Here is a 26,721-nt window from a genome sequence, read left to right on the forward strand (position 1 = left end):
GGGTTTCACCTTATTAGCCAGGATGGTCTAGATCTCCTGACCTCGTGATCCGCCCTCCTTGGCCTCCCAAAGTGCTGGGATTACAGGCACCAGCCACCACGCCCAGCAGATTCTTTTTTTTTTTTTTTTTTTTTTTTTTTGAGACAGTCTCGCAGTGACACACCCAGGCTGGATGCCATGGCATGATCTCAGCTCACTGCAACCTCTGCCTCCTTGGTTCAAGTGATTCTCCTACCTCATCCTCCCGAGTAGCTGGGATTATAGGCACCCACCACCACGCCCAGCTAATTTCTGTATTTTTAGTGGAGATGGGGTTTCTCCATGTTGGCCAGGCTGATCTCGAACTCCGGACCTCAGGTGATCCGCCCGGCTTGGCCTCCCAAAGTGCTGGGATTACAAGTGTGAGCCACTGCATCTGGCCCGGTTCAATGCTTTTTAAAAAAATTTCATTTGAGACTCCTTTGACCTATGCCTCATTTAAAAGTGTGTTCAGTTTCCAAGTGTTTGGAAATTTTCCTGTTATTCGACTGTTACTGATTCCTCATTTAATTCCATTGTAGTCAGCACACAGTCTATAATTTCAATTCTTTTATATTTGTGAAATTTATTTATTCATTTATTTATTTTGAGACGGAGTCTCGCTCTGTCGCCCAGGCTGGAGTGCAGTGACACGATCTCGGCTTACTGCAAGCTCTGCCTCCCAGGTTACGCCATTCTCCCGCCTCAGCCTCCCGAGTGGCTGGCACTACAGGTGCCCACTACCACACCCAGCTAATTTTTTGTATTTTTAGTAGAGACGGGGTTTCACCGTGTTAGTCAGGATGGTCTCGATTTCCTGACCTTGTGATCCGCCCGCCTTGGCTTCCCAAAGTGTTGGGATTACAGGCATGAGCCACCGTGCCTGGCCAATTATTTTGTCATCCAGGATATGGTCTGTTGTTCTACAAGCACTTGAAAAGAAAGTGTTCTACTGTTGTTTGGTGGAGTATTCTATGAATGTTGATTAGCTCTTGTTACTCCATATGTGCTATTATGACAGAATACCTTAGTTTGGGTAATTTGTAACAATAGAAATTTCCTTCTCATGTTCAGGAGGCTCAAAAGTCTAAGATCAAAGTACCAGCAGTTTCGGTGTTCTGTGAGGGCTGTCTCTTCTTCCAAGATGGTACTTTGAACGCTGCTTCATCTGAGGGGTTTAACACTGTGTCCTCACATGGCAGAAGGGCAGAAGGAACCCACTCCCTCAAACCTTTTTTTTTTTTTTTTTTGAGACAGAGTCTTGTTCTGTCACCCAGGCTGGAGTGCAGTGGCACAATCTCGGCTCACTGCAACCTCTACCTCCTGGGTTCAAGCCATTCTCCCGTTTCAGCCTCCCAATTAGCTGGGATTATAGGCGCCCACCACCACACCCAGCTAATTTTTGTATTTTTAGTAGAGACGAGGGTTTGCCATGGCCAAGCTGGCTTCGAACTCCTGACCTCAGGTGATTGGCCCACTTTGGCCTCCCAAAGTGCTGGGATTACAGGCATGCACCATTGTGCCTGGCCCTCAAACCTTTTTTAAGGGCCTTAATCGCATTCATGACGGCTCTGTACTCATGATTTAATCATTTCCTGGAGGCCCTTTTAGTATTGTCACATTGGCAATTTTCAACAGATGAATTTTGAAGGACACAGTCAGACCATAGCTTACCGCCTTTGGCCCCCCAAATTTATGTCCTACTCTCATGCAAAATACATTTATCAGACACAGTTGCTCACGCTTGTAATCCCAGCATTCTGGGAGGCTGAGGCAAACGGATCACTTGAGGTCACGAATTCCATGCCAGCCTAGCCAACACGGTGAAACCCTGTCTCTACTAAAAATAAAAAAATTAGCTGAGTGTGGTGGTGTATGCCTATAATCCCAGCTACTTGGAAGCTGAGGCACGAGAATTGCTTGAACCTAGGAGGTGGAAGTTGTTGACAGTGAGCCAAGATCGTACCACTGCACTTCAGCCTGGACAACAAAGGGAGGCACTGTCTCAATAGGCAAAAAACAAAAATATATTTATCCATCCCAAAAGTCTCAATTCATTCCAGCACCAACCCAAAACTATAAAGCCCAGAGTCTCACCTAAATCAGATATGGATGAGACTCAAGGCATGACTCATCTTGAGGCAAATTCTCCTCCAACTGTGAGCCAGTGAAATCAAATAGATGTGCTTCCAAAACACGATGGGCCAGGAATAGGATTGACATTCTCATCCCAAGAGGGAGAAATAGGCAAGAAAAAAGGAGTAATAGGTCCCAAGTAAGTTAAAAACCCAACAAGGCAAACATTAACTCTTGAAGCTCGAGAATAATTCTTGACTCAGTATGTTGACTTCTGGATGCACTGGGATGGGGGTTGGACCCCAAAGCCCCAGGGCAGCCCTACCCCATGGTTTTGCTGGGCACAGCCAACCCAGCAGCTCTCAGTTGAAGAGAGGTACCTGGACTCTCTCAGGCAGGTATTGCATGGTTCTACAGGTCTGAAGTCTCAGGGATGGCCCTGCCCATATAGCTCTGTAACAGCCTTTTATTGTTAGCCTTAGATAGCAGATAACTACCACTTAAGTTTTGTTTTTTGAGACGGAGTCTCGCTCTGTCACCCAGGCTGGAGTGCAGTGGCGCGATCTCGGCTCATTGCAAGCTCTACCCCCCGGGTTCACGCCATTCTGCCTCAGCCTCCCGAGTAGCTGGGACTACAGGCACCTGCCACCACGACTCGCTAATTTTTTGTATTTTTAGTAAGAGATGGGGTTTCACCATATTAGCCTGGATGGTCTCGATCTCCTGATCTCATGATCTGCCCACCTCCGCCTCCCAAAGTGCTGGGATTACAGGCGTGAGCCATGGCGCCCAGTTTTCGTTTTTTTTTTTTTTTTTTTTTTGAGACAGGGACTCACTCCGTCATCCAGGCTGGAATGCACTGGCACCGTTATAGCTCATTACAGCCTCAAACTCCCTGGTTCAAGCAGTCCTTCTGTCCCAGCCTCCTGAGTAGCTGGGACTACAGGCATGTACCACAACGCCCAGATCACTGAGTTGGTTAGTGATACGATGTCATCTTAGCAGTTTAGTTCTTCTGCCCTTTTTGTAGAACATAATCCATGGGTAGATTTTCTGGCCTTAGAAAATATATCTACTCCATATAAAGAAAAAAAACATAAATAGGTAATGTATCTACTGCAAGCCTGGGCACGCTGGCTCATGCCTGTAATCTCAGCACGTTGGGAGGCCGAGGCAGGCAGATCACTTGAGATCAGGAGTTTGAGACCAGCCTGGCCAACATGGTAAAACCTCATTTCTACTAAAAATGCAAAACAATTAGCTGGGCTGGGCGAGTGGCTCACACCTGTAATCCCAGCACTTTGGGAGGCCAAGCCAGGCGGGTCAGCTGAGGTCAGGAGTTCAAGACCAGTCTGTCCGGCCAACATGGTGAAACCCTGCCTCTACTAAAACTACAAAAATTAGTCGGGCGTGGTGGTACATGCCTGTAATCCCAGCTACTTGGGAGGCTGAGGCAGGAGAATTGCTTGAACCCGGGAGGCAGAGGTTGCAGTGAGCCAAGATTGTGCCACTGCATTCCAGCCTGGGCAACAGAGTGAAACTCTGTCTCAAAAAAGAAAAAATTAGCCATACATGGTGGTGTGCACCTGTAGTCCCAGCTACTCAGGAGGTTGAGGCAGGAGAATCCCTTGAACTTGAGATGTGGAGGTTGCAGTGAGCTGAGATGGCACCATTGCACTTCAGCTTGGGAAACACAGTGAGATTCCATCTCAAAAAAGCAAACAACAGGAAAAAAAAAAAAAGACTGTGACTGTTGTAGATGTAAAAAGATCTTTGTGCCCCCAACTTCAGAAAGCTGCTCAGAAGGACGTACTCTCTAATGCCCTCTTCAGAGACATGGCCGACATTGATAATGAAAAAGGTAGAACCTCCCCACAGGCAGAGTGAAGAATCCGGATGAAGTACCTCCAGAAAACAACACAAGAACCTCATCAGTGTCACTATCCCCTAGTGAGGGGAATCTCCTATCATTTGCCAAGTAATACTTAAGATTTTGGCTGGGTGTGCTGGCTTACACCTGTAATTCCAGCACCATAGGAGGCTGAGGTGGGTAGACGGCTTTAACCCAGGAGTTCAAGACCAGCCAGGGCAACAAAGTGAGACCCTGTCTCTACCACAAAAAAAAAAAAAAAAAAAAAAAGGAAAAAATTGCTATAGACTGCAGACCTATTCCACTATTGCTTGCTGGATATGTGAGGTGATATAATTTGTCTTTTCAGTTCACAGGTCTCTAGATGAAGGGCCACATCTGGACCTGATATAAAAGACCGAACTTTGAAAAAAGTGTAACAATTAGATGACACTATTAGCTTATCTCTTATCTTCCTTGGGAAGTATCTTTTGCATGCACAATGCAGAAAGGAAGTTAGTATTTATAATCAAGATAGCTGAGTTTAATAGATTGTATTCTTTCAGTAAAATACCCACTTTTTTTCTCCAACTCTGAAATCCACCACTCCCCTGCCATGGGAGAAGTATATTTTCCTGCCTCAATGATGTCGGGTTTCATCAATGTCAGCCTCTTTCAAACAGAAACTTTAATCATACTGGTATAATTGGACTTGACATCATAAGCTCCTGCCCTGTGCCATGAGAATGTTTGAGATTGTGGCTATTCCCTCAGCCCGAGTCCTAGAATTATGAGCTGAAGGACAGACCCAAAACAGAAATGTCTGTTATAAGCCACTGAGATTTGGGGTTATTATTCAGCATGATTTTAGGAAAAGCTAATATAATTTCTCTCTCAGAATTGCTCCTTAAGAAGGAACTTGGCCAGGTGCGGTGGCTCACACCACCACTTTGGGAAGCCAAGATGGGTGGCCTTGAGCTCAGGAGTTTGAGACCAGCCTGGGCAACATGGCAAAATCCCATCTCTACCAAAAACACAAAATTAGCCAGGCGTGGTGGCACGTGCCTGTGGTCCCAGCTACTAGGGAGGCTGAGGCAGGATCACTGCTTTAACCCAGGAGGCAGAGGTTGTAGTGAGCTGAGATCGTGCCACACTGCCCTCTAAACTGGGCAAAAGAGGCAGACTCCGTCTCAAAAAAGAAAAGAAAAGAAAACAAATGCATCATTTCAAGTTTCACGTCCTTCTAAAAAGAATGTGGAGGCCAGGTGCAGAGGCTCATGCCTGTAATCCCAACAGTCTGGGAGGCCGAGGCAGGCACATAATTTGAGGTCAGGAGCTCAAGACCAGTCTGACCAACATGGTGAAACCACTGTCTCAACTGGAAATACAAAAAATTAGCTGGGCATGGTGGCCCACACCTGTAATCTCAGCTACTCAGGAGGCTTAGGCATGAGAATTGCTTGAACCCAGGAGGCGGAGGTTGCAGTGAGCTGAAATCGAACTACTGCATTCCAGCATGAGTGACAGAGCAAGCCTGTCACTCAAGGAAAAACAAAAACAAACAAACAAACAAAAATGTTGAAAATACTACATTAGCTGTAAAAATGTTCAACAGCTCCAAATTAATAAAGTGCTCAAATTAAGAGTTTTTCAAAAATGGACTGCAATGCTATAAAAAGTGACAAGTTCTATTTTGTAATTACTAAGATAGAGTACTATTAAAGGGCACCAATTAAAAAAAATAAGATAGCGTTAACATTAATTCCTTTTATTTCTTAACTTACAAAACTGATAGGAAAAAAAATGCAAACTAGGCCAGGTTCAGGGGCTTACACCTGTAATCTTAGCACTGTGGTAGGCCAAGAAGGCGGATTGCCTGAACTGACAAGTTCCGAGACCAGCCTGGGCAACACGGTGAAACCCTGTGTCTGCTAAAATACAAAAAATTAGCCGGGCATGGCGGTGTGCACCTTTAGTCCCAGCTACTCAGGAGAAGTGCTTAAACCCGGGAGGCAGAGGTTGCAATGAGCTGAGATCACACCACTGCACTCCAGTCGGGGCGACAGAGTGAGACTCCGTCTCAAAAAAAAAAGCAAACTAAATATAGAAATATAAAAAGAAAAAAATTACTTTCAATCCCACTACAAATAACTAACCACAACTATACAACTGTAAATGTTATGGATACGCTTTTCTAAAATTATGGTGGACAAACAAATGCACAGAAATATTCCAAATAAGAGTTGGGATTGCCAAAAATGTAAAATATGTCAGAAATGAATTCTTATTACATCATGTCGACATTCTTCTCAAGCTGCAGAACAATTTCCTTAAGGGCAGGATCCTCTGCCCAATTGACTTTACTCCCCAAAATAAGGTTCTGTAAAAAAAAAAAAAAAAAAATTGTTTTAAATTAAAGTTACAAGTACTTTAAAAATTTAACAAGATTTTGGAATATCATTTTTCACTAATCTTACCAAATAATTAATATTTACTACATGTGTAGCTCTGTGATAAGAAAAAAATGATAATACATTCTTCTTTTTTTTTTTTTTTTGAGTCAGAGTCTCTTTCTGTCACCCAGGCTGGAGTGCAATGGTGCGAACTTTGGCTCACTGCAACCTCCGCCTCCCGGGCGGAGGATCACCTGAGGTCAGAGTTCAAGACCAGCCTGGTCAACATGGCGAAACCCCATCTCTACCGAAAATATAAAAATTAGCCAGGTGTGGTGGCAGATGCCTGTAATTCCAGCTACTCAGGAGGCTGAGGCAAGAGAATCGCTTGAACCCAGGAGGAGGCTGCAGTGAGCCGAGATCATGCCACTGCACTCCAGCCTGGGCTACAGAGTGAGACTCCGTCTGAAAAAAGAAAAAAAGGAAAATCAAGACCTTAAGCATTAAGTATACACACATTCCAGATATATACAAACAGACCAATATTAAACATTGAATTATTTCATCAAGAACAAAAACTAGCTGAAAGTTAAGTCAAACTGTATAATAACATCATCAAATAGTTGGCCGGGCGCAGTGGCTCATGCCTGTAAACCCAGCACTTTGGGAGGCTAAGGTGGATGGATCACCTAAAGGTGAGGGGTTTGAGACCAGCCTAGCCAACAGAGTGAAAACCTGTCTCTACTAAAAATTAAAAAATTAGCCGGGTGTGGTGGTGGGCGCCCGTAATCCCAGTTACTCAGGAGGCTGAGACAGGAGAATTGCTTGAACCAGGAGGCAGAGGTTGCAGTGAGGTGAGATCTAGTCATTTTATTCCACCCAGGGCAACAAGAGTGAAACTCCATCTCAAAAAAAAAAAAAAGTACTTTACTTTTCTTGCTTGTTTATATAAATGTTACCTGGAACACATGTTGAATAACGGTAGTAATTTTTATCTCCATCTGTAGGTTTTGTCGTATGATCTTTATCCTGTCTGAGTTTTCCATACTGTCCAAATCAATCTTCTGTTTGTTCTTTTCAGTCTGTATTTCTAAAAGCTTACTTTCTGAAGCTTGTTTTAATTCTGTTAGGTTAAAAATAAAATAATATACCATATATAATACCTCTACAAACTAGGATCTTGAAAAATTATGAAGCAGATCACTTCTTGGTTATTTTAGTCAAGAGAAAAATTTTAATGAGCAGCATTTTAGGTTGCAATTTTATTATGATCTGAAAATGACTTCCCTGGTGCAAAGTAACAATATTTTAATTTTATACTTAGCAATGCCCTTAGTGAAATGTTCCAGGTATTTCTGTATGACAATAACAGCTGTCTACAGATATTTCAAGTGGTATCATGTATTGAGGGCTTATTTTGGGTTGCCAAAACAGGTAGGAAATACATATATCTTTTCCCTCTTTAATTACAAAAATGAAACATATAAACATTTATTTTATTATTATTTTTGAGATGAAGTCTTACTCTGTCACCTAGGCTGGAGTGCAGTGGTGCGATCTCGGCTCACTGCAACCTCCACCTCCCGGGAGTTCAAGTGATTCTCCTGCCTTAGTGTCCTGAATAGCTGGGATTACAGGCACCCGCTACGACACCTGGCTAATGTTTGTGTTTTTAGTACAGACAAGGGTTTTGCCACGTTGGCTGGGCTGGTCTCCAACTCTGGATCTCAAGTGATCCACCCGCCTTGGCCTCCCAAAGTGCTGGGATTATAGCCATGAGCCACCATGCCCAACAAAATAAGATTAATTTTAAATGAAAAGTAAGCTTCCTTGGCCGGGCTCACGCCTGTAATCCCAGCACTTTGGGAGGCCGAGGTGGGCGGATCACCTGAGGTCAGGAGTTTCGAGACCAGCCCAGCCAACATGACAAAACCCCATCTCCACGAAAAATACAAAAATTAGCTGGGCATGGTGGCACGTGCCTATAATCCCAGCTACTCAGGAAGCTGAGGCAGGAGAATCACTTGAACCCAGAGGCAGAGGTTGCAGTAAGCCAAGACTGCACCACTGCACTCTAGCCTGGGCAACAAGAGTGAAACTCTGTCTCAGGAAAAATAAAGTAAGATTCCCCTCTCCAGGGATAAACATCATCAACCATTTTTTGTATTACTGGAAATAGTCTAAGAATTAAACTACTTGGAAATATAAATGGATGTATTTCAGGGGCCTGTTCTTCAACATTAATGTATTAAACGAGGTTGGAATACAGTGGAAAAAATGAATCATCAAAAGGGTATAGCCTGAGCATGGGTGGCTCATTCTTATAATCCCAACACTTTGGAAGGCTGAGGCAGGAGGATCGCTATAAGTTCAAGACCACCCTGGGCAACATAGCAAGACCCTGATTCTACTTAAAAAAACGTGGGGGGAATAAACAAGATGACCAATACTACTACTGACCCTGAGATTATTTGCTAACAGGCAAATCTATATAATGTTTACAAATAACAAATCTGAGCCGGGTGCAGTGACTCACACCTGTAATCAGCACTGTGGGAGGCTGAGGAGGGTGGATCACCTGAGGTCAGGAGTTGGAGACCAATCTGGCCAACATGGTGAAACCTGTCTCTACTAAAAGTATAAATTAGCGGGGCATGGTGGCAGGTGCCTGTAATCCTGGCTACTCAGGAGGCTGAGGGAGAAGAACTGCTTGAACCCGGGAGGCGGGGGTTGCAGTGAGCTAAGATCGCACCATTGCACTCCAGCCTGGGTGACAAGAGCGAAACTCCGTCTCAAAAACAGAAACAAAAACAAAAACAAAAACAAAACCCAGCTAGGCGCGGCGCTCATGCCTGTAATCTCAGCACTTTGGGAAGCCGAGGTGGGTGGATCACCTGAAGTAGGGAGTTCGAGACCAGCCTGACCAACATGGAGAAGCCCCGTCTCTACTAAAAAGACAAAATCAGCTGGGAGTGGTGGTGGGTGCCTGTAATCCTAGCTACTCGGGAGGCTGAGGCAGAATTGCTGGAACCTGGGAGGCAGAGGTTGCAGTGAGCCAAGATCATGCCATTGTACTCCAGCCCGGGCAACAAGAAATTCTGAATCCAAAAAAAAAAAAAAGAACCAACCAACAAATCTGGCCGGGCACAGTGGATCGATCACGTCTGTAATTCCAGCACTCTGGGAGGCCAAGGTGGGCAGATTACTTGAGCCCAGGAGTTTTTTTTTTTTTTTTGAGACGGAGTCTCACTCTGTCGCCCAGGCTGGAGTGAGGCGCAATGGTGCGATCTCGACTTACTGCAAGCTCCACCTCCTGGGTTCAAGCCATTCTCCTGCCCCAGCCTCCTGTGTAGCTGGGACTACAGGCGCCTGCCACCGCGCCCGGCTAAGTTTTTGTATTTTTAGTAGAGACGGGGTTTCACCATGTTAGCCAGGATGGTCTCGATCTCCTGACCTCGTGATCCGCCCATCTCGGCCTCCCAAAGTGCTGGGATTACAGGCGTGAGCCACCGCACCCAGCCGAGCCCAGGAGTTCTGTGCCAGCCTGTGTAACATGGTGAACCCTGTCTCTAGAGAAAAACAAACAAGAAATCTACAGAAAAAAAACAATTAGTCAGGCATGGTGGCATGCACCTGTAGTCCTAACTATCAGGGATCCTGAGGTGAAAGCATAGCCTGAGTCCAGGAAGTCGAGGCTGTAGCGTGCCATGAGCATGCCTCCAGCCTGAGTAACAGAACAAGACCCTGTCTCAAAAAACAAAGAAAGAGGCCAGTCACAGTGGTTTACACCTATAATCCCAGCACTCTGGGAGGTGGAGGCAGGCAGAACACCTGAGGTGAGGAGTTCGAGACCAGCCTGGACAATATGGTGAAACCCTGTCTCTACTAAAAATACAAAAATTAGCCAGGTGTGGTAGCACATGCCTGTAATCCCAGCTACTTGGGAGGCTGAGGCAGAAGAATGGCTTGAATCCAGGAGATAAAGGTTGCAGTGAGCCAAGATCATGCCACTGCACTTCAGCTTGGACAGCAGAGCGAGACTATTTCAAAACAAAAACAAACAAACAAAGGCTGGGTATGGTGGCTCACGCCTGTAATCCCAACACTTTGGGAGGCAGAGGTGGGTTAATCACAAGATCAGGAGTTCAAGACTAGCCTGGCCAAGATGGTGAAACCCCGTCTCTACTAAAAATACAAAAAATTAGCCAGGCATGCTGGTTGGCGCCTGTAATCCCAGCTACTCGGGAAGCTGAGGCAGAGAATTTCTTGAATCCAGGAGGCAGAGGTTGCAGTGAGCCAAGACTGCACCACGGCACTCTAGCCTGGGTGACAGAGTGAGACAGCATCTCACAAAAAAAAAAAAAAGATAAAGAAAAAAAAGAAATACAGGCCGGGTGCAGTAGCTCATGCCTGTAATCCTAGCACTTTGGGAAGCCAAGGCAGGAGCATCACTGAGAGCAGAAGTTCAAGACAAACCTGGGTAACACGGCAAGATTCTATGTCAACAAAAAACAAAAAAGTTAGCCAGGCATGGTGGAGTACACTTGTATTTCCAGCTATTTGGGAGCTGAGGTGGGAGGATGGCTTGAGCCCAGGAGGTCAAAGCTGCAATGACCTGCAATGAACTATGATCACGCCACTGCACTCCAGCCTGGGTGACACAGCAAGACCCTTTCTCACCAAAAAAAGAAGAAAGAAAAGAAAAAAAAAAAAAGCTTTGAAGACTGATTATCTTTTGATGGAAAATAAAAAAATTTAACTTTTCCTTTGCATACCTTTGTTTCCAAATGTTCTACAGTATGCATTGCCTTTGATACAAACATTTCAACAGTTTCAATGCAAAAAACCATCTCATGTCATGATAAATTAAGTGAAAAGGCTGTAGATCCATACATATCATCTTATCATTTAGAAATTATATATACGTGTGTGTGTGTATATATATATATATATAAAATGTTTACTGGACATGGAAAAGTCTAGAATGATAAATACCAAATTGTGGTCACACAGAAAACAGGCATGACTTTTGTGTTATAATTTACCACATCATTTTATTTTTCCCCTTCTGAGAATGTACTAATTTTGTGATTTAAAGTTCTAAAATAATGAGGCACAGCACGGTGGCTCATGCCTGTAATCCCAGCACTTTGGGAGGCTGAGGCAGGTGGATCACTTGAGATCAGGAGTTCAAGACTAGCCTGACCAACATGGTAAAACTCTGTCCCTACTAAAAATACAAAAATTTGACCAGGTGCGGTGGCTAACGCCTGTAACCAGCACTTTGAGAGGCCAAGGCAGGCGGATCATCTGAGGTTGGGAGTTCAAGACCAGCCTGGCCAACATGGTGAAATCCCATCTCTACTAAAAAAATATAAAAACTAACCAGGCGTGGTGGGACACACCTGTAATCTCAGTTACTCTGGAGGCTGAGGCACAAGAATCACTTGAACCCAGGAGGGAGAGGATACAGTGAGCCGAGATTGTACCACTGCATTCCAGCATGGGTGACAGAGTGAGATTCTTTCTCCAAAAAAAAATAACATATTAAAGAATTAAAAAAAAAAAGGGCCTGGCATGGTGGCTCAAGCCTGTAATCCCAGCACTTTGGGAGGCCGAGACGGGCGGATCATGAGGTCAGGAGATCGAGACTATCCTGGCTAACATGGTGAAACCCCATCTCTACTAAAAAAATACAAAAAACTGGCCAGGCGAGGTGGCAGGCACTTGTAGTCCCAGCTACTCGGGAGGCTGAGGCAGGAGAATGGCGTAAACTCGGGAGGCAGAGCTTACAGTGAGCCAATATCGCACCACTGCACTCCAGCCTGGGTGACAGAGCAAGACTCCGTCTCAAAAAAATGCAAAAATTAGCTGGGCGTGGTAGTGGGTGCCTGTAGTCCCAGCTACTCAGGAGGCTGAGGCAGGAGAATCACTTGAATTCGGGAGGCAGAGGTTACAGTGAGCCAAGATAGTTCACTGCACTCCACCTGGGTGATAGAGCAAGACTCCGTCTCAAAAAAAGCAAACAACAAACAAAAATAAAGTTCTAAAACAATGAGAATAAATAGAACAAAATGTACTTTATATCACTTTTTAAGCTGCCATGTCAAAAATTTAAAGAAATTTTGAAAGTCAGAAATTACGAAATTTCTCAGTGGCTAAGAGATCTGGCCTTATCAATCTATAAAGTAAGCAAAATGTGTTCTGCCAAAAAAAAGTGTTTTACATACGTAATCTCTTCTTTCTAATATCAAGCAGTTTTTCCTCTAAATCCCAAGATTCCTGTTATTAAAAATAAAAAAGTTAAAGCACATTACTGTAGGTAAGGACAAACTTGTAATACTTAAATCACTGAGTTTTATCTATTAGCCTTAGTTATCTAAAGTTCCAGTTTTCAGTTCCTCTATTTCCACACAACAAAAGGAAGACAGTAAATTAACTTATAAGTAGATAATGTTCAACATTAGTCAGAAATAATGGAATTTTGAAAAAAAGAACTTGAGGACAGTGAATTCCAATCATAGCATTCCCTTTGGACCATCCTATTTAATCATATACATTACAGTTACCAGCAAGAAGTTGACAGTAAAATCATGAGAATGCATAATCAGCCTAATGTGTAAGTTTACCTGCTGTGATTTCATTATTAATTTATTTAGCTCTAATAGGTGTTTCATGTTATCCATGAGCACACTGAAAAGGAAACAAAAAGATGATTTATTAAGGTTATTTGTAACTTAATTAAAAATACCTGTCATTAATGAAGGAATCAATGAGTGAAAACTTACTTTCATTAAATCCACCATACACTTGGATAAAAAGTCAGTTTAACAAAATAAATCTGGAAAAGCTTGATGTAATCCAAATTTCTGTTGAAATTAGAGATGCATTTCCCTAGAAAAATGTTTGGTCACAGATATTGAAGAATACCAAATTTTAAAATGTGGGAACATCTGTAAAAATTTCATATTTAGAGAGGAAACATCCTAATAACTTCCTAACAAGCTGCTTTTGTTTTGAATTTATTTTTTAGAGCAATTTTAGTTTTTGTTTTGAATTTATTTTTTAGAGCAATTTTAGTTTCACAGCAAAACTGAGTGGAAGGTACAGAGATTTCTCATATACACCCTGCCCCAGACACATGCACAGCCTCTCCCATTATCAACATCCCCTACCAAAGTGGCACATTTGTTACAATCAACAAACCTATATCGACACATCATTGTTACCCAAAGTCCAGATTTTACATCAAGGTGCACTCTTGCTTGTGTATATTCTATGGGTTTGTTTTTGTGACAGGGTCTCGCTCTGCCACCCAGGCTGGAGTGCAGTGGCACAATCACAACCTCAACCTCCTGGGCTTAAGCGATCATCCTGCCTCAGCCTCTGAAGCAGCTGGGATTATAGGCATACACTACCACGTCCCACTAATTTTTAAATTTTTTGTAGACACGAGGTCTCCCTATATTGCCCAGACTGGTCTGGAACTCCAGGGTTGAAGCAATCCTCCCTCTTCAGCCTCCCAAAGTGGTAGGATTATAGACATGAGCTACTGAGGTCCCGCCCATTCTCTGGGTTTTGACGTATGTATAATTACATGTATCCACCATTACTGCAGCATGTAGAATAGTTTCAAGGAATAAACTGCTTTTTACCTCTACTTCGACAAATATTTTTGAGTACTTACTACATGCTTTCAAGAACTATGCCAGGTGCCAGAAATGTAAAATAAAATAAAACACAGTATCTGTTTTCAAAGAGGAAAGAATCTAGTGGAGGAGAAAAATAAATCCACAATCATACTGTAGTGTAGTAACAAACATGAACCAAAGTCATGCACAAGGTGGAATAAAGACATAAAGTAATTACCTAGATCAAGTAGTTTGATATGGTGGGAGCAAAAGGATATGGAATAAGACTGGGCAGAGCAGTGGCTCTCATACTTCAGAGTGCCACAGTCACATGGGAGTCTTGTTAAGTAAGGATTCCTAGTCCCCAAATATATGCTGATTCAAGGCCCGGTTCAGTGGCTCATGCCTGTAATCCCGGCACACTGGGAGGCTGAGGCAGGAAGACTGCTTGAGTTCAGGAGTTTGAGACCTGGACAATATAGCAAGACTGCATCTCTATTTAAAAAAAAAAAAAGCCAGGTACAGTGGATCCCTTGAAGTCAGGAGTTCGAGATTAGCCTGGCCAGCATGGCAAAACCCCATCTCTACTAAAAATACAAAAATTAGCCAGGTGTGATGGTGTGTGCCTGTAATCCCATCTACTCAGGAGGCCGAGGTAGGAGAATTGCTTGAACCCGGGAGGCAGGGGTTGCAGTGAGTCAAGATCATGCCAATGCACTCCAGCCTGGATGACAGAGCAAGATTCCGCCTAAAAAAAAAAAAAAAAAAAGATATGCTGCAGAAAGTTTGGGATAGGACCAACAATGTGATCATTATAATAGACATTATTCTGATAATCAGCCAGGTGTGAAAAACAATGTAGAAGCAACTAACTGAGAAGGCCAAAAGGGGGAATCTGCACAAACCTGGGAGAGCTGAACTCATTTTTTTTTACTATTTACAGCTATATTTGGTTGTCTTAAAAGATAAATTTAGGCATATTAAAATGTAACAACTTTATTTTACCAGACAATTCATGCATCTGGCAGCACAGGATTATAAGCTGTTTAGTGCTCTACTGTGGGAGTTGAGTGAGGAAGCTTTTATAAGGTGTTCATAGAAGAAAGACAGAAAATATAATTGGTTGGTTAAAGTGGAACATCTCTAGGAAGAGGTTAGTTGGCAGTTTCTCATTGGGTAAGCTTAAGCTCCACTTTACTGTTAACAACAGGCTTACATAGGAACCCCAAGGTGCTGGAGCTTAAGGCTAAAGATGGTTCAGCCTAATGGCATTCCAGGTGTATCCCAATTAATTTTTTTTTTTAACAGTTGTAAACTTTAAAATGTGCTAATAAAACACTGCCTCAGCCTATTTGACCTTTCTGGTTTTTTTTTTTTTTTTTTTTTTGAGACAGAGTCTCACTCTGTTGCCCAGGCAGGAGTGCAGTGGTGCAATCTCAGCTCACTGCAACCTCTGCCTCCTGGGTTCAAGCAATTTTCCTGCCTTAGCCTCCCGGGAGCTGGGATTACAGGCGCCTGCCACCGCGCCCGGCTAATTTTTGCATTTTTAGTAGAGATGGGGTTTTACCATGTTGGCCAGGCTGGTCTCGAACTTCTGACCTCAGAAGATCTGCCTGCCTCAGCCTCCCAAAGTGCTGGGATTATAGGCGTGAACCACTGTGCCAGGTCTGACCCTTCTGTTGTTTTTTGGTGTCAACAGTGAAACTGGCCCAATTGTCCCACAGAACTGATGTTTATGATTTCTTTTGAATAAACAGAAACTGATCCTCCCAGTATTAAAACTTGAGAAAGTTACAATTGTCTTATCTGAGTTCCTTTCTCAGGAAACCAACCATCAGGCCTCCCAGATAGTATCAAGGAACTGAAACTTACAAGATCACACCCTCTGGACAATAAGAATCAGACCCCTCACCCATCAAGACTGCCTAACTAACTGCCTGCTTCCTATTGACTAACTCCTCTTCCTTACCCCTCCCTAATTCCTCTTTTCCCATACATGGTTACATATCTTCCCTGCTATAAAAACCCTTAATTTGGCAGAGTGTGGTGGTTCATGCCTGCAATCTCAGCACTTTGGAAGGCCAACGCAGGTGGATCACTTTGAGCTCAGGAGTTCGCGACCAGCCTGGGCAACAAGGCAAAACTCCATCTCTACAAAAAATACAAAAATTAGCCAGGCGCGGTGGCGTGCGCCTGTAGTCCCAGCTACTTGGGAGGCTGAAGTGGATTGCTTGAACCTGGGAGGTCGAGGCTGCAGTGAGCCAGGATCATGCCACTGCACTCCAGCCTGAGCAACAGAGTGAGGCCCTATCTCAACAAAACAAGACAAAACAAAACACCCTAGATGGACTTAATTTTAGTCCATCTAGGAGATGAGACTGATTTCCCCTCTCCTTGGCTATAGTACTCAAAGCCTTCTTCCTGACAATACTCATGTCAGTGATTACATTTCTGTGCAGCAAGCAACAGAACCTAGACTGAATCCCTGACACTTCAGTAACAATATGATGAATCTGTCCTGATGTTCTGCACCCCACACCTTAAACTCAATAATGTTCTTCTTTTTTTCTTTTTTTTTTTCCTGAGATGGGGTCTCACTATTGCCCAGGCTAAGGTGCTGTGGCAAGATCACAGCTTACTGCAGCCCGATGACCTCCTAGAATCAAGACAGGAGGCTGATCCTCTCCCCTCAGCCTCTAGAGTAGCTAGGACTACTGGTGGCTCCACCATGCCTGGCTTAATTTTTAAAATTTTTTTGTTGAGCTGAGGCCTCCCTATGTTGCCCAGGCTGATCTCAAATGCCTGGGCTCAATCCATACTCCTGCCTCAGGCTTCCAAAGTGTTGGGATTATAGGCATGAGCCTCTGTACCCAGGCTAAACTCTCCTTTTATGGGAGAGAAAAAGTTATGAGTGTTCAAATTCAGATTTTTTGATTTATGTAATCCTGGATTTAGCTGGAATATGGGGAAAACGTGTATCAGTGTGGGCTAAGATACTCAAAATAAAAGTGCCTAGATCCAGACCAGCCTGGTCAACATAGTAAAACCCCGTCTCTACGAAAAAAACAAAAATTACCTGGGTGTTGTGGCAGGTACCTGTAATCCCAGCTATTCAGGAGGCTGAGGCACGAGAATCACTTGAACCCGAGAGGTGGAGGCTGGAGTGAACTACACTCCAGCCTGAGTGACAGAGCAAGACTCTGTCTCCAAAAAAAAAAAAAAAAAAAAAAGTGCTTAAACCCATCTTAGAATTTTTCTGGTGCTCAAGGGAAGAAGGGGCTATTTTATCACAAGAGCTTTGAGATAAGACCTCTGAGGCCAGATATCAGGATACAGAAGACCTGACCTGCTAGTCTTTACATTACATCCTTTGGGAAATTGTTTGATCCGAACAAGCTCATTTCTACCAATAAAAAATGAGGAGTATATTTCCTATCTCATTGGGTTTTGGATGGATTAAATGAGATAGCCCTGTTCCTAATTTATAGTAAATACTGAAAAAAAATGAACTTTTAAAGCTTTCCCTTAAATTTTTCCAATCTTCTGGATAAACTCTTCTGCTTCTTACAGTTACAATCCATATAGAACAAAGTATCATTAGAACTATAGAAGTTGCTGTAATTCTGGGGAGGGCCTACAAAAATTTCATCACTTTCCTTATTCCCCAGATAAAGGCAGTTGGCAGTAATAATTTTTTAAAATTCACAAAACTAAAGTCACTATGCAGATCCCATCCTTACTGAATCCAGAGAAAAAGAAAATCATACCTAGACTGGGTGCTAATTTTCTCCAGGTTTTTTTTAAGTGCAGCTGAAAGTCTCATCCTATGAGAGGGAAAAAGCTTGCGTTATAAAACATGGATAACATTTGTGGTACATTAAAAAAATTCCACACATGACAAAGATTGATTTCCCTTCAAATATACATAAAACAGAAGTAGGTTTCAAAATATTATTACATGAGAAATACTTTGAGAAATAAAACATAGAAATATGAAATAACACCAAGATGGATAGGGCTGTTGCATGTGGGTATACACTGCCAGAATGAGGGGCCAGGTAAATCTGAAACCTGGCCTGAGCTGAATGAGTTATCTGAACCACCTACTTTCAGTGGAAGGATTAAGCCACTAAAAAGATCAGGGTGGGCCTGAAATGAAGAACTTAGGGAATACAAAACCATATACAACTATAAACTTTAAAACATTTTTTTTTTTTGAGAGGGAGTCTTGCTCTGTCGCCCAGGATGGAGTATATAGTGGCGTGATCTCAGCTCACTGCAACCTCTGCCTCCCAGGTTTAAGTGATTCTCCTGCCTCAGCCTCCCTAGCAGCTGGGATTATAGGCATATGCCACCACACCCAGCTAATTTTTGTATTTTTAGTAGAGACAGGGTTTTGCCATGTTGGCCAGGCTGGTCTCGAACTCCTGACCTCAGATGATCCACATGCCTTGGCCTCCCGAAGTGCTGGGATTACAGGCGCGTGCCACTGCACCCAGCCATGTTAGGTGTATTAAATGCATTTTTCACTTACCATATTTTCAATTTACAATGGATTTATCAGGACCTAATCCCATTGCAAACTAAGAAGCATCTGTAATGCAAATTTTCTCCCAGGGCCCAAAATTTGTGTGACCAGGCTGGGTTTGTGTAATCCCAGCATTTGGGGAAGGCTGAGGCAAGAAGATTGCTTGAGCCTAGGAGTTCAAGACCAGCCTGGGCACAGTGAAACCCCCTCTCTATAAAAAATTTTAAAAATTAGCCAAGCATGGTTGTGCATGCCTGTAGTCCCAGCTGCTCCAGAGGCTGAGGCAGGAGGACTACTTGAGCCTGGGAAGTTGAGGCTACAGTGAGCAGTGATCATGTTGCTGTACTCCAGCGTGGGCAAGAGTGAGACCTTGTCAAATTAAAAAACAGTAATAATAATAAAATTTTCGTGTGACCATTATCTAATCATCACTGTGCTTGACTAATTCATTCAGCCCAGTTAAAAGATTCCCTCCACTTTGCCCTCATACCCATTTTGCATTCAATTCACAATGCTTATATTTAAAATGTAATAATTACCTGTCTAATGCAAGCTTTTTTATCTCAAAAGAAATTTTCACCTCTTCAATTTCATTTTCCAGGTCTTCAATTTTACTATGAAAGAAACATGAGCAAAACAATATCAGCAATATCAGAAAAAGACATTATTGAAATAAATGTATGAAGTAAGCCCTTAAAAAAGTAAAACACCTCTATCTAAATAAAAGTGTTCTACAGGCTCAATATACCAATGTGTATTTACACATTTAGCAAACTAATGCCCCTGAGCTACTTCACTCAGTATCTTATAAAAAGGGAGGCTAGAAAGTTCTAACGTGATCACTTGTGTACATATAAATCTCCATCCCAAATTAACAACTTCCCAGTATATGCATCACAAGTTATCTGGAAAAATAAAGGAAAGGAAAAAGAAAAACAATATTATAGCATAAAAAATGAGATTATGACCAGGCTCAGTGGCTCTTGCCTATAATCCCAGAACTCTGGGAGGCCAAGGTGGAGGATTACTTGAGGCCAGGAATTTGAGAACAGCCTGGGCAACAAAGTGAGGCCCCATCTCTACAAAATTTTTTTTTTTTAGGTGCAGTTTCGCTCTTGTTGCCCAAGCTGGAGTGCAATGGTGTGATCTCAGCTCACTGCAAACTCTGCCTCCTGGGTTCAAGCAATTCTCCTGCCTCAGCTTCCCAAGTAGCTGGGATTACAGGCATGCGCCACCACACCCAGTTAATTTTGTATTTCTAGTAGAGACGGGGTTTCTCCATGTTGGTCAGGCTGGTCTTGAACTCCCGACCTCAGGTGATCCACCCACCTAGGCCTCCCAAAGTACTGGGATTACAAGCATGAGTTACCACGCCCGGCCCCAAAATATTTTTTAAAAAAAAGTCAGGTTTGGTACAATGAGCCTGTAGTTCCAGCTACTCAGGAGGCTTAGGCCAGTGGATCCCTTGAACCCAGGAGGTCGTGGCTTCAATGAACTATGATCACATCACTGTACTCCAGCCTGCGTGATAGTGAGACTCCATCTCTAACAACGAAATAATAGAAAATATGATTAAATCTTAGTAAAGACCATAAACAAAATTTTTAAATACAACATACGCTTCGATTTGCTTTTCTTGCATAATTTGTTCTGGAGCTTTTTCTTCATCTGCAAATAAACAATTTTTTGAAGTTATTAACATTTTAGAAAGGTGCTGTCCAAAAGGAATATAATATAAGCCACAAGGGCAAAATACATCATTTAAAATGTCATTTCCACATTACAGAAAAGAAACAGTGAAATTTAATTTTAATATACTTATTTAACCCAATAGATCAAAAATATTATTTCAATGTGCAGTCAGTTTAACATTACTAATGACATATTTCACATTATTCTGTCTGTATTTTTCATTTACGGCCCATCTCAATGATGACTAACCACATTGCTTGAGTCCAGGAGTTTGAGACCAGCCTGGGAGACACAGCGAAACTCTGTCTCTACTGAAAATTAGCCAGGTACGATAGTGCATGCCTGTAGTCCCAGCTACTCGGGAGGCTGAGGTGGGAGGATCGATTGAGCCCACGAGGTGGGGGTTGCAGTGAGCCAAAATCTTACTAGCTACACTCCAGCCTGGGTCGCTGAGCGAGATCATCTCACTATGATGATGGAAATGTTTCATATCTATGCTACCCCATAGGGTAGCCACTGGTCACATGTGGCAACTGAGCATTTGATATACACTTAATTTTAAATTTTATTTCATTTTAATAAGCTTTAAAAAGCCACATGTGTGGCCAGCAGTGGTGGCTCACACCTGTAATCCCAGTACTTTGGGGGGCCGAGGCAGGTGGATCACCTGAGGTCAGGAGTTAAGAGACCAGCCTGGCCAACATGGTGAAACCCCGTCTCTACTAAAAATACAAAAAATTAGCCAGGTGTGGTGGCAGGTGCCTGTTTTCCCAGCTACCCGGGAGGCTGAGGCAAGAGAATCCCTTGAACCCAGGAGGCGGAGGTTGCACTGAGCTGAGATCGAGTCATTGCACTCCAGCATGGGGGACAAGAGCAAGACTCCATCTCAAAAAAAAAAAAAAAAAAAAAAAAAAGCCACTTGTGGCTAGTGGTTACCCCATCAGACAACACAACTCTAGAAGACAATTCCACAGTAACAAAAATCAAATTGGTGGTTGCTGGAGGAAAGGGTGGGGACTGACTGTGAAGCGGCACATGGGATTATTTTGGTATGAAAATGTTCTGGCCGGGCACAGTGGCTCACGCCTGTAATCCCAACACTTTGGGAGGCCGAGGTAGGTGAATCACAAGGTCAGTTCAAGATCCACCTGGCCAAGGTGGTGAAACCCTGTCTCTACTAAAAATACAAAAATTAGCTGGCCATGGTGGCAGGCGCCTGTAATCCCAGCTACTTGAAAGGCTGAAGCGGTGAACCCGGGAGGCAGAGGTTGCAGTGAGCCGAGATCTCGCCACTGCACTCCAAGACTCCATCCAAAAAAAAGAAAAAAGAAAAAAAGAAAATGTTCTGTATCTTTTTTCATTTTGGGGAGACAGGGTCTCCTTCTGTCACCCAGGCTGGAGTACAGTGGTGTGATCTTGGCTTACTGCAGCCTTGATATTCCAGGCTCAAGCAATCCTCCTACCCCAGCTGGGTGGGACTACAGGCACATGGTACCACATCTGGCCAATTTGATTTTTTAGAGATGGGGTCTCACTATGTTTCCCAGGCTGGTTGTCCTGGGCTCAAGCAATCATCTCGTCTTGGCCCCTCAAAGTGCTGGGATTACAGATTGACCCACCACGCTCAGCTGAAAATGTTCTGTATCTTGATTGTGGTAGTGATTATACAGATTTAGAAATTTGTCAAAACTCATCAAATTGTACCCTTAAAATAGATCCCTTTATTGTAAAAAACAATCCTTCAACCAATAAAGACTCAGTCATATATACATATATATATATATATATTTTGAGACAGAGTTTTGCTCGTTACCCAGGCCAGAGTGCAGTGGCGCAATCTCAGGTCACTGCAACCTCCACCTCCTGGGTTAAAGCGATTCTCCTGCCTCAGTCTCCCGAGTAGCTGGGATTACAGGCATGTACCACTACGCCCCGCTAATTTTGTATCTTTAGTAGAGATGGGGTTTCTCCACGTTAGTCAGGCTGATCTCGAACTCCTGACCTCAGGTGATCCGCCTGCCTCGGCCTCCCAAAGTGTTAGGATTACAGGCGTGAGCTACCATGCCTGGCCATATATATATTTTTTAAACAGTAAAAGAATCAATACTTATTTCTCTATTGATTGCTTGACAGTCTCACTCTATTGCCCAGTGGAGTGGAGTACAGTACAGTGACTCAATCACTTGAGCCCAGGAATTGGATGCTGCAGTGAGTCCCAGCTGGGACTACAGGTATGTATCACCATATCCGGTTAAGTTTTTTCATTTTTGTAGGGACGAAGTCTCACTTTGTTGCCCAGGCCAATCTCAAACTCTTAGCTTCAAGTGATCTTCCTGTATTGGCCTCTAAAAGAGCAGATAGTCAATTTTAGATAAACATCTTCTTTCAAAGGCTACAACTAAACGTCCTGTGACCTGCCTTACATCTGTCTTCTCCTAGGTACAGAAATTCTACAATGTTAACTAAATCTAGGTTTTGGATGTCATAATCCCTTAAAAATGGTACTAGCTATACAGAGAACAAAAAGACTATTGGAATGTAAACTCTTCTCATTTGGATCTGAGCTCTGAAATCATCTTCTTAGAGAAGCCATCCCTATGAAAAGAAGCCCCTCCCTCTTATCATGCCTTTGTTTCTTTCACCATACTTACCATACTTCATAAATATCTTGCATGTTTACCAGTTTTGCTACACTAGAACATATATAAACAATTTTTGGTAAAGTTAATTTTATTTTTCCTTGAGAACTGTTAATCATCAAATTCACAAAATCTTATTTGAGGCCAGGTGTGGTGGCAAAACCCTGTTTCTACAAAAAAACACAGAAAATTAGTCAGGCATGGTAGCATGTGCCTGTGGTCCCAGTTACTTGGGAGGCTGAGGTGAGAGGACTGCTGGAGCCCAGGAGGCTGAGGCTGCAGTAAACCGGAGATTGCGCCACTGCATTCCAGCCTGGGTGACAGCAAGATCCTGTCTCAAAAAACCAAACAAACAACAAAACCCCAATTTGAAAATGAAAATACTTACTTGCATCAATCATTGATTTATATTCTAAGAGCTGTTGTTTTGTCTGCGCTCTCAGCCTGAAAACAGATAGAGAGAACATAAAGTCACATATTTATTAAGGTTTTACTCATTACCGTATGACGAACCAACTCATTCTTTTTCGGAAGCTGATATCACAAAATAAATACAAATAATTAAACTCATAATTACAAACTTCTAATTTGGCCCCATTTTATTTAAAATGGGTATAAAGAACTTCAAGGCCTCAGAGGAAGACACAAAATGGAATACACTGGGAAAACAGCATCTGTGAGAAAAAGTTAAAAAATTGGCATTTAAGATTATTTTTAATAGGCCAGAATGAACTAAGGATGCAATACAAAGAACAGACCAAAATGATTAAACCCCAAACCACTGTAATTATTTACAAATACAGATGTTATCAGGAGATACAGAAAAATAACAAAGATACTAATCCTTGGATTCACATAGTTTTTCAGTTGTTCTATAAATCCAAAAATCATACATAAGTAGAAAAACAATGAGTAAATGGCAATTTAAGATGATAGCAAGGGTAAGGAGGAAAAAGCAATAAAAAAGAAATAGGTATGTTTTCATTATTCAAAACATTTAAAAAAGAAAAAAAGGTAATTAAAAAAAATTTTTTTTTTGAGTCAAGAGTCTCGCTCTGTTGCCCAGGCTGGAGTGCAATGGCACAATCTTTGGCTCACTGCAACCTCTGCCTCCCGGGTTCAACCAATTCTCTTGCCTCAGCCTCCTGAGTAGCTGGGATTACAGGAGCCTGCCACCACCGCTCAGCTAATTTTTGTATTTTTAGTAGAGACGGGGTTTCACCATATTGGCCAGGCTGGTCTCGAACTCCTTACCTCGTGATTTGCCCACCTCAGCCTCCCAAATAAATTATATTTACAAAATAGTTCACACTTGCATGACAGTTTCATAATTCTGAAACTTTTGACTTTATTTTCTTATTTATTTATATTTCCTGAGACAGAGTCTTGCTCTGTCACTCAGGCTGGAGTGCAGTGGCACGATCTCGGCTCAATGCAACCTCTGCCTCCTGGGTTCAAGTGATTCTCCTGCCTCAGTCTCTCAAGTAGTTAGGATTACAGGTGCGCGCCACCACGCTCAGCTAATTTTTGTATTTTTAGTAGAGACGGGGTTTCACCATGTTGGCCATGGTTGGCCAGGCTGGTTTGAACTCCTGACTTCAGGTGATCCATCCGCCTGGGCCTCCCAAAGTGTTGAGATTACAGGCGTGAGCCACCGCGCCCGACCCATAATGATTTTTTTAAAACTACCGTTTTTTACGATATAGAACAGAGGAACGCACATTTTTTTCTGTAAAGGACCTGATGGCAAATTTTTTAGGGTTTGAGTCACATGGTCTCTGTTTCAGCTACTCAATTCCACCCTTGTGCAGGAAAGTTGTATTCCAATAAAACTATTTATGGAAACTGAAATTTTAATTTCTGATAGAGTTCATGTATTATGAAATATTTTTATGATATTTCATATATTTTTTGATATCATATATTTTATGATATGCAACCACTTAAACATAAAAACTATTCTTAGCTTGAGTGGTCACACAAAAATAGGCAGTTAGGCAGATTTGGCCCAGGACCTTCTCTTGCTCACTGGTTTGGAAGAGGGATGTCCCTTCTCATCGAATCTTCCCCAGCAACCGCTTAGTGGAAAAGTATAAACATCATCCGCTTAGTAGAATATATAACATATAAAGCTTCTGGGTTACGAAGGGGTCGTAGTTCTAAAAGAAAAGGTAGGGACACCTTCCTTCCAATTTAGCTCTGGCATTCAACTTGCCTGTAAACCGGGGGCGGGGAAGCAGGAGGAGAAATTACAGCTTCTAAGGACTTTCCAAGGGCCCGGGGCACTATGCTCAACACTTTCCTAGACTATCTCATTTAACCTTTATAACCTCTCTACCAGGAGGTCATCTTTCTCTCCTTTTCGCTGATGAAGAAAGAACTTCAAGAGTTTAAGTGAATAAGGCCGTCACGGAGACATGACGTGACAGAGCGTGAATTCGAACCGTAGCCCTTCTGAGCAAAGGACGGAGTTCCGGGCCACAACGCCCACTTGGTCCCGGCTGAAGCGGCCAAAGGGAACAACCTGAGGAGCAGGGTTATGCGGTCCTCGCTACGCGCCGCCTGGGCGCCGGCTACCTGCGGCGGCCCGCCTGCCCCGCCTTCCTCTCCGGAGTCCGCGGGCTCGTCGGCGGCTTGCATCTGGGGCTGTTCCTCCATTGCTGGTTGAGAGGAAAGGCTACCACTCAGCACGAAAAGGCCGTTCAGAAGACATCGCTTTTCCCGCCACTAAATGGACGCCGGGAAAAGGCCCGAGGGCCCCGCCTCTTCCGCCCAGGGCCCCACCTTTTCCGCCTGGGTTTTCGGTTGCCGCGGCTACTTGTCGCTCCTCTTTCATCCGGGCTCTGCTGGTGAAAATAACTGCAGACCACTGGTAAAAAGTTGGAATATCTTTCGTTAAGCGTCGGATGTGTAGAGTGCTGACCTAGGGGCTGGACTAGAGACGTTGGGACACCTCCCGGGAACAGCAGCCTCGGGGGGAAAATCTCCTGACCTAAGTGGTCATTCGGCCTTGGTGCTGGGACACGTGAGTGCGGCCACAGCTGTGTGTCCATCCATCTTGGCACTTCTTTTCCGTCCGCTGCCTGTGAAGATGGGTGTGCCCGGCAGGCTGTGAAAGATAAACATTAGAGGGTTGCTTAGAAGACTTTTTTGACCTGAACCCATGAGGTGCATACCTTTCGTTTGGCGGGGAAACCAGTGGCTTCTGAAGTTCAGGGATATCCACGGGCCACAAGTGCGAGGCATTGCAGACATTTCGAACCCAGACTTCCAGCCTGGAGACATACACACGCTTTACATTTCTTGCACTGATACTTCATTCTATCATTATGACTGGCACCACTCGTAACTGAGAGTTGGGTGCCCTCAAGTTTTGAGTGTCTGCAGGGTACCTTTGAGCTTTCTTAGCTGTGTAGTGAGTGGGGGGAATGTAGACAATGAAGGACAAATGACTGATTTGTAGTTTTTCATTAGAGTCGGCCGTGTAAGGGATACAGCCCTTCCCGCACAAGCACAGCAGCTTGAACCTCTTTGAACAAGAGAGTCGAGAGTTCTTTTACAACTAATTACTCCCTAGTTAATGTTGATCATACTGTGCTGTTTTCTGCCTCTCCATTATCAATGTAATGCGACTCCTGATAAAAAAATTCGCCGGGCGTGGTGGCTAACCCCTGCAATCCCAGCACTTTGGGGGCTGAGGCGGGTGGATCACCTGAAGTCAGGAGTTCGAGACCAGCCAGGCTAACATGGTGAAACCCCTTCTCTACTAAAAATGCAAAAAAGACTCTCAAAAATTTTTATAAAAATAATAATGCAGTGGTTATCCAACGTGAGAATTTGGAGGAGACCTTGTTAAAACACATTTCTGGGTGTCCCTAGGATTCTGATTTGCATT

General features: G+C 43.3%; 1 protein-coding gene across 4 annotated transcripts; it reads right to left on the reverse strand.

Moving 5' to 3' along the window:
* Positions 1 to 5,695: 5,695 nt before the first annotated feature.
* On the reverse strand, positions 5,696 to 26,578 carry CENPH (centromere protein H). 4 transcript variants are annotated; one of them, XM_023207878.2, is made up of 10 exons: positions 25,819 to 25,893; positions 25,611 to 25,695; positions 23,215 to 23,270; positions 20,115 to 20,163; positions 19,035 to 19,109; positions 17,735 to 17,791; positions 12,966 to 13,029; positions 12,567 to 12,618; positions 7,296 to 7,459; positions 6,187 to 6,323 (listed from the first exon to the last, which is right to left on the reverse strand). In XM_023207878.2, exons 1-10 carry the CDS (start codon positions 25,877 to 25,879, stop codon positions 6,231 to 6,233), a joined length of 756 nt encoding a protein of 251 aa, XP_023063646.1. In that variant the 5' UTR covers positions 25,880 to 25,893; the 3' UTR covers positions 6,187 to 6,230. The 4 variants fall into 4 exon arrangements, with proteins under 4 accessions (XP_023063647.1, XP_023063646.1, XP_023063645.1 ...); XM_023207879.1 differs by lacking the exons at positions 25,611 to 25,695; positions 25,819 to 25,893 and adding an exon at positions 25,351 to 25,577 and having other exon boundaries at positions 5,696 to 6,323; XM_023207877.2 differs by having other exon boundaries at positions 25,611 to 26,578.
* Between the last annotated feature and the right edge of the window lie 143 nt (positions 26,579 to 26,721).

The sequence above is a fragment of the Piliocolobus tephrosceles genome, chromosome 4 (assembly GCF_002776525.5).
Source record: "Piliocolobus tephrosceles isolate RC106 chromosome 4, ASM277652v3, whole genome shotgun sequence".
NCBI classification, from domain to species: Eukaryota; Metazoa; Chordata; class Mammalia; order Primates; family Cercopithecidae; genus Piliocolobus; species Piliocolobus tephrosceles.

Excerpts from the sequence above, each read along its gene's own strand:
- CENPH (XM_023207877.2), bottom strand. The coding sequence starts at position 25,879 with ATGGACACACAGCTGTGGCCGCACTCACGTGTCCCAGCACCAAGGCCG. Across the intron at positions 23,271-25,610 it reads CGAAAACCCAGGCGGAAAAG|GCTGAGAGCGCAGACAAAAC; the intron begins GTGGGGCCCTGG and ends ATCTGTTTTCAG. Across the intron at positions 17,792-19,034 it reads AAAAAGCTTGCATTAGACAG|GATGAGACTTTCAGCTGCAC; the intron begins GTAATTATTACA and ends TCCCTCTCATAG.